General features: G+C 52.9%; 1 protein-coding gene across 1 annotated transcript in view; it reads right to left on the bottom strand.

Annotated features, from left to right (window-relative positions):
- Positions 1-8014, bottom strand: part of Wnt6 (Wnt family member 6) — a 14922-nt gene that overhangs the window by 1018 nt on the left and 5890 nt on the right. The window contains exons 4-6 of the mRNA XM_033763982.1: positions 2388-2608; positions 1787-2121; positions 1-233 (exon numbers count right to left, since the gene is read on the bottom strand). Coding sequence (XP_033619873.1) covers positions 1-233; positions 1787-2121; positions 2388-2608 — 789 coding nt within the window. The remainder of the gene's footprint in view (positions 234-1786; positions 2122-2387; positions 2609-8014) is intronic.

The raw sequence follows: 8014 nt of genomic DNA, 5'->3' as shown, positions 1-8014 counted from the left end.
GAGTCGGCGGCGTACAGAAGGTCTGCGCGGCCCGGCGGCTTGAGCGTGCGGACCGCTGGCAGCAGGGCTTTGCCGTCGTTAGTGCCCATGACTCGTGAGGCACCGTGGAAGCGCTCCAGCAGCCTCGTGCCCACCTCGCGGAACGGGGGTAGCTTCTGCCAGCAGGTGCGCAGCGCGCATGAGCCGGACAGACCGTGGCACTTGCACTCGGTGCGCGTGTGGCTCCGCACAGCCTGAGGGGAGCAAAGGAGCGGATGAATGGGGCAGTTAGGAGTGGGTGGGTGGGTGAGTGGGTGCAGGAAGGGAAAGGTCCAGAGGATGGACAGAAAAGAAGATGCGAGAGTGGTGTGAATGGAAGGGAGGAAAGAGACTTAAAGGGTGGGCTTAAAGTGAGGAGAAAATCAAGGTAGGGATAGCTCAGAGAGGAAGAATAATGACAAGAGCAGAGAAGTGGGGAATGGGAGGATAGTATGCAGTGCAGATTTCAGGGTCCAAAGCCAGGGGTTGGGAGTAGAAAGCGAAATGGATGGCAGGGGTGAGATGCGTCCCAGAGAGGGAGAGGTGGCAGCTGTCTGCAGCCTAGCTCTCCCACCAACCCGGCCTCCTCATTCCGGCCCCTCTCGGCCCCAGGCTGGCTAAGCAGACGCAGCCAGCAGCCAGCCGCCTGAGCGTCTGTCTCCTCCTCCACCCCTCCCCAACCCTCTCAACAGGTATGTGGGCTTGTCAGAACATTCCTCTCCGGGGCCCCCTCCTCCTGGTCTGCCCAAGGCCTCAGCCCAAACCCCGAAGGACACAGGACGTGTGTGACAGCGTCCCTAGAGTGCCTTAGAACTAAGGCACAGAGTGCAGGAAGAAGGACCCCGTGGAAATGCACCACTGAGAACCCAGAAGTCCTCCCTTAATTTATCTGCTTTTTGTGTCTGAAGCTGGGGTCTGAGATTGGCAAACTTACTAGAGATGCATGGGTCAGCTGACCCAAGAAAATCATCCCTGGAGGCTCAGAAGTCAGCGGCCAACTCGACTGCCTATTTGTGTAACCCCACCCCCACCCAAAAAAACCTCTCTCCCGTTCTCCTGCTAGAACCATTGGACCCAGGCAGGCTTCCTGCCCTAAACAAGAGTCCTAGGGCCTTCTTATTGCAGAAGGAATGGGGGAAGTTGCTACAGCCCTGGACAGGTGAGACTTGGACTGGGGCTGCTGTGCAGCTAGGTGGCAAGTGTCTAGAATCATCAGCAGCTTTCCTGGCCTCCACCTGACCCCTGCTACCTCCAACAATATTGGCTCCTGGTTTTTCACTCCATTCCAAGATGGGTAGCCCATCCAGTCTGTATATCTAGCCCCTTTCAAGGGCCCCCTCAGTTCCCCTGTCTTCCCTATTCTTATCCCAGCTTCTAGAATTTCTTCCATCCCCTGTCTCCCTCTCCGACCTCTGCCCTGACATCCAGATGTGCACCCGTTCCCAAGCTTTGCCACCTGTCACATCTCAGAGGCATGCCCTCCCAACTTTGGGTCCCTAAGGGCTCTTACTCCCATTCCCCGCATATCTCCTCCCCCTCTGCCCATTGTACCACTCAGCATCAGGACCCACAGCTGCCATCCACTTCTAGGCTGCACAGCTCACTTACCTCCCCTCCCAGAGTTCCTGAGTGCCCCCTTTGCCCTGCTCACTCTCACGTGCAATTCCTACACCTGTGCACCCTCACTCTTGCCCACACTCCACAAACACAAGGCCATTCTCACATGCCACACACTCCCCACACTCGTGCCCTTCCCACCCATACGCACCAGCCGGCCAGCCTCATTGTTGTGTAGTTGCACCAGAGCTCGGATGTCTCCGCGTCCGCGCTTGTGTTGTGCATCCATAAACAGCCTTGACTTCTCATCCCCAAAGTCCACATCGTCACCACAGCCTCCCCACTCCCAGGCGGCGCTGGTGTCTGAGGAGCCCACAGGCCCAGGGGGTCCTGGGGTGCCAGGCAGGCCGGGGGGCCGGGGCTGTGCCCGCCCACGGGGTGCCTGGCAGCCGCACTGCAACAGCTCTCCCATGGAACAGGCCTGTGTGACTGCATGGCTGGCACCCGCCGCAGTGATTGCAAACACGAAGGCGGTCTCCCGGATATCTGCGAATGCAGGGAGGGTCAGTCGGCACACAGGAGGATGGCTGGGCTCTGCAGCCTGCCAGGGGGGTGGACTGGGGCACTGTGGGGAGAGCAGCATGGCAACCCCCTGGGAGAGGGTCTGTGCAGTGTGGGGAGCCCCAGGCGGGCCAAGGTGCCCATAGATCATCCAGGAAGTGGGACTCAGGCAGCCTCCCCAAACCTGCGCCCTTCTCTGATTCCCAGTCGGGAGAAACCACCTCTTCCCCTGCTCCTCTCCCCACACTGACCCTGCTGCAGGATGCGCCCAAAAGCCTTGCTGTGGCTGGAACAGTTCCAGCGGCGGAAGCGGAACTGGAACTGACACTCTCGAACCCCAAGCCGGGCACCCCGGGCTAGTTCTGCCACCACTTCTGGCTCTGCTTGGCACAACTCGGCCTGCCGCCCTGCCAGCCGCCGTGCCTTCCTGCAGATGCTGGTAGGGTCCATGACCAAAGGGCTGCCCACGGCCCTGGGGAGCAGAGAACAGCAAGTCAGGGGTGTTCCTCCCAGAAGAATGGAAGGGCATTGGATAGAGGAGAAGGAATCCAACCCCACTCAGCCGTGGTCAGGAGCTGTGACATCTCTCCTTATCTTACATGCAAATGAGATTGGGATTGTCCTGTCTGTTTCTCTTACCATTTCATGTCTGTGTCCCCTCTTAACTAGACTTTAGACTGAAAATTGCTAAAGAGCAAGGATTCAGCCTTATTCTTCTGTATACATCTTTATAAATAAATTGTTATAGGACACACAACCTTGCTGCTGATTGAATCCAGCACAATAAAGTAAGCACTCTAACTGAGTTACATCCCCAATCCCCTTATAGGAACTTGACTCAAGCTGAAGGCGGATGGCACAAGGTTAAAATTCTACAGGGAGACAAGAAAGAAATTAGCAAAAGAGAGATCCACAAGGCTGTCAGAGCAAAGAAAGCATGTGCCATAGAGACACCAAGGAGAGAAGGTAGTATCAGGGAAAGATCTGGTCTTAGCGGACCACAAGCTGGATGTGCCAGGAAGCCCTAATGAAAGGCAATGATGCCAGGCATGGTGGCACACTCCTGGTAATCCCAGCACTTGGGAGGCTGAGGCAGGAGGATCACTGTGAGTTTGAGACCAGCCTGGGCTACATAGTGAGTTCCAGGTCAGTCTCCACTACATAGTGAGACCCTGTCTCAAAAAACAAAAAAAAAAGAAAGGCAATGACTATCTCTCTGAGGGATGCAGAAAAGCCATGAGATGTCAGAATGTCCAGGGAATGGAGCCTTAAAGAAAGCCACACCCCCGCTTCAGCCAATTTTCTCTGTATATAATGGGAGAGTTTGGGCCCTCCTACCCTGATAGCCTGTGTGACATCTCTCCCCAGGCTACACCCAACTGAGATTAGGCAGCATAAGGAAAGAGCTGGGGACTGTTGGGGAGTAGGTGAGACCGATCCAAGGTCTGTGGCTTTCCCAGGGCAGGATGGCAGCAAGCCAAGGCCTGTGCACCAGGGTGACATGGCCAACTGAGCAGGGGGGGAGGAGGAGGTGGACTGATGGATAAAGACATCATGGGAAGTTCCCTGCATGCTTAGAAATCCCTTCCACTGTGCCTTCATTCCACTTGAGCAGAGAGCTGCCAGTTGGTTTCCATAGGTTGTCAGCCAGGAATTCACACCTGGGGGGAGCCACTTTAATCAGATGGCTCCAATTTGAACACTCAGCTGGGATCCCTGTCTTAGAAGAGTGCATGGGCAGAGCACTTGCTTGCTGGGGTAATTTGAGACCACCCCAGCAGAGGGCGGAGCAAAAACTCAGCCCGGGAGGGAGGGGTGCCTGGGGAAAGAAATGCAAAGGAAGTAGCTGTGGAGGGGTGTGAAAGATCCAGGTGGACTACTTTTCAATTTTGCTTCCACGCATATTCACTCCACTGTCCCCATTTGCTCCACAAGCAAGTGTAGGCTGCCCAGGCATGTTCTGAGATGTAATGGTCTTAAATAGCAGCGAGAGGAATTTAGGTCTTAAGGGAGAACGCTCAACACTCAGGGGCTTGGAGAGGTGTTTGTAGGGACATGTGGAAGTTCAGTCCTTTAAAGGTTCCTAACATGCACACACACGCACACGCACACAGGAAGTTCTGGTCAGGTCACTGTTATCATCCTTATCTGTAGAGTTCAGGAACCAGGCATCTTTTCTCAGTGGAGAGATTTACACACCAGATCTTCCTCCCACTGAGTTTAGGACTAGCTCAGCACCAGTCTCAAGATTTGCATAACCCTAGAGATGTGACAGATCACCAAGTAGGTCAAGATGGGGCAGCCCAAGCTGGTTCCGATGACCTAGTGATCTTAGAGAGTTGACCTGTCCTTACCTGCCCATCCATTTATCTATGCCTCCTCCATCTACCTAGGCCACCTCACCTATAAAAAGGATTTGAGTCAGGCATGGAGGCATATACCTGTATTCCCAGCACTAGGGAGGCTGAGGCAGAACGATCACACATTTGAGCCTAGCCTTGGCAATTTGGCAACTTCATGAGACCATGTCTCAAAATAAAAATAAAATAAAAAGAACTGGGAATGTAGCTCAGTGCAAAGGTCCTGCATTCAATCTTCAGCCCACAGTGGGGGCAGTATTTAAATCTGGGTATGATGGCACATACCTGTAATTCTAGCAATCAGGAGGCTGAGGCAGGAGGACCACAAATTCCAGGCCAGTCTGAGTTACACAGCATAACCCTGATTTAAAGGGGGTAGGGAGTGAGCAGCTTCTAGCATGGTGTATAGGGTTAGTAGATAAGACTATGAGCTCCTTTAGAATTAGGCTCCCCTAGCAGATTTTCAGGCACCTGATTCACATTTCCCATCCCACCCCCAGTGCTTACTGTGAAAATTTGCAAATTATGAATTCTACATTACCTATGAATAACAAGTGATAATGAATACCATACCGTGATAAATACCATTTAGTACATGTTTCTAAATGAATGAATGCACTATCTAAGGAGAAGTTGCTCCCTTGAGCCCAGGCCCCTGTCCACATACTATTTCATGACTCTCAATTTGCTTCCTCATTTTTTTTGCCCCTGGGATCCTGAGGCAGGGAGGAGGCCTCTGCAGCTGTCCCACTCCCCTGCTGCCACCTGCGTTAGGCCTCTTTCAGGCTGGCCTGGCTGTCTGGGGCTCTGCAAATCCACCTTCCCATCCCTGAGGCCTCTGCTAAATTCCCAGCCTGCCCCCACCCCTGCCCTCTGCTAACTCCTTCCTTTCCCAAGGTTGACTGGTTTATCTTCCCAAGGTCAACCTCCCCATCCCTCTGCTCTCCCTCCTCCTTCATGAGGAAAGCAGGAAGGAGTGAGAACAAGCAAGGGAAAGGCAAAACCCTCTTGACCTTGTCTGCTTCCCAAGGGCTAGAGATAGAAGGCTCATGGAGAATATGAAGAGCAGGATCCTTCAGGAGGTGGGGCTGGCCCTTCACAGGGTTGAGGGGCTGCCCCCTGAGCCAGGTCCCGCTCTGGGTCTGGCTCCCAGGCTGGCTGGCTTCCTGGGAACTAGAGTTGTTTACGAGCTGATCAGGAGGAGGGATGGGCAGTGGTAGCAGCTAGAATCCCAGGGGATTAGCTTGTTCCCTGCCCTGCCTTCCTTGCTCCCATTCTAAATACATAGGAAATGAAACCCCAGAAGGGGTACCACAGCGGGCATTGGGCAAAACCCCCAGCCATATTTCTGAACCCTGGTTTCTATCAGCTCTGGGTGGGCTCAGCCACTCCTGACAAATTAGTTACCTCTTTAGGCTTCAGAAAAATGAGGGATTAGCACAAGAGGCCCACAACCCGCAACCTTAGCATCTGACTCCATGTCCACAACCAACTCCCGAATGTCTTCTCCCTTTACCTTCCTTCTGCTTCCTTAGGGAATGAACTCTGTTTTTGGGGGCCTCTGGGTCAACATGGATCTGGGACTGACCCTCAGAAGCTGTGCTCCTTTAGGAGAATTTGCTTGTATTAGGATCTAAAGTGCAGTGCTGGTATGTGATATATAATATATAGGATTTGCAGCTGTAATCAAAGTGCCAACCCTGGGCATAGGAAAAAACAAACAAAACAAACAAAACAAGGCTAGTCCTAAAAGAACTCAGTACACAGACAAGAAGGGACAAGCCTGCAGCTGGCCATTCTAACTGGCTTGGTCTACACTGAGAGCTCCCTCCCAAGGACAGTGGTTGGCAGGATCAGTAGCCCAGGGAACTAGTGGTGTCTACAGCCAGCCCATTCCCACGGGCAGTATCTGTTGAGGAAAAGAGGCCCCAGGGTCCCGACCCAACCTACCTTTTCGCCTCTGGATCAGAGGGCCAAAGGTAATGCCAAGGCCAAAGAGAGTGACCCTATCCACCTCACGCTGTTACAGGTAAGTAATAGGAGAAGAGAGGCAATAGACCCTGGCCACACAGTGGTCATTTTTTTTTTCTTTTTTTAATCAATAGGACTCGAAGGAAAGGGCTGCCTGAAATGTGGGAAGACCTCGGGTGGCACCTTCCTCCCAGCAGGGTTCTGCATCCTTCCTGGAACACAGCACTGAATTTCTAGACTCTCCCTCTTCCCCGCTAAGTCATCAAAATCTTTGCCAGCACCTCTCTAAGCTCATCTCCAATCCCACTGACCTGAAGGAGCCTTCCCAAGCCCCAGCCCTCCCCTAGTTGTATCCCTCAAATGTCACTCATTTGGAGGTCCTTGTCATCCTGCTAGCATGGTTACTCAGCTTATCTCTCCAATTAGGGAGAAAATTCATTAAACATAAAAATTTCAGCCAGGCATGGTGGTGCATGCCTGTAATCCCAGCACTCAGGAGGCTGAGGCAGGAGGATCACTGTGAGTTTGAGACCAGCCTGGGCTACATAATGAATTCCAGGTCAGTCTCAACTACATACTTGAGACCCTGTTTCAAAACCACCCCCCCAAAAAATGAAAAAAATGGAAATAAAGTGTTTGTAAATGGGGAGTGGAGAAGAGGGTGAAGGGAGGGCAGGGACAAGGGGAAAAAATGAGAACCAAGACCAGTCATGTGAAGGTACAGGATCCCAATGATGAATGTAACTGTACTGTATACCTAAAATGTACCGATAAACTCAATGAGGAAAAAAAGAAAATTTCACACGTGGGCATGATATCATCATCAAAGCCCACTCAGGGTTTTTAGGATTCACCGATTGGCTCTGAGTGCCACCATTTGCTTGATGTAAGATGTTGAGTCCCCAGCATGTGAAGTTGGCATATAGTATTTGTTTTGTTCGGTGTATGGTAAGACTTAATCTTCTAAGCTTCTGTTTCCTCAACTGGAAAATAGGGATAGTAATACTGGTCATCTTCGCTAGTTACATGTGCAAAGGACCTGTCCAGAAGGTGGATTTCAATGAGCGCTTCTCCTCCCATTCCCACTCCATCCAGCTGTGGGGCCTGCACAGTGCCAGGTAGGCCACAGGCAGCTCTTGGGGATTCCTGAGAACACTGTTTTATCCAACTCTCTGTCTTCACTTCTCAGCCTAGATCCCTGTCTCCTAGTCCTTCAGCCCTGCCTGGGGACCTGCAACACCTCTAGGACCATGCCCTGTCCACAGCCGACACTCTTTAAGTGGCTGATCACTTGCAGTAGAGGGGTCCCAGTCCCTGTGGGTAACCAGCCTCCTCTGTAGGGTCTCTCAGGTGGCCTTTCTCTATGTCCCACCCCATCCCCAAGGTCCCTACACTGACCCCACCTCCCAAGAGCTAGCAGAGGGAACCCTGAGCCCTGGGGCTGTGGGTGGGGGCTGTATGGGGATAGGGATGAGGGAGGGGGGTGTGGAGAAGGGGCAGAAAAATGTTGCCTGACGGCTGCTGAGGCTGCCGGGCCTGTGCCCGCC

Source organism: Fukomys damarensis, unplaced genomic scaffold, assembly GCF_012274545.1.
Source record: "Fukomys damarensis isolate Sample0158 unplaced genomic scaffold, DMR_v1.0_HiC HiC_scaffold_16, whole genome shotgun sequence".
NCBI lineage: Eukaryota > Metazoa > Chordata > Mammalia > Rodentia > Bathyergidae > Fukomys > Fukomys damarensis.
This window is presented reverse-complemented; position numbering and strand designations above follow the sequence as displayed.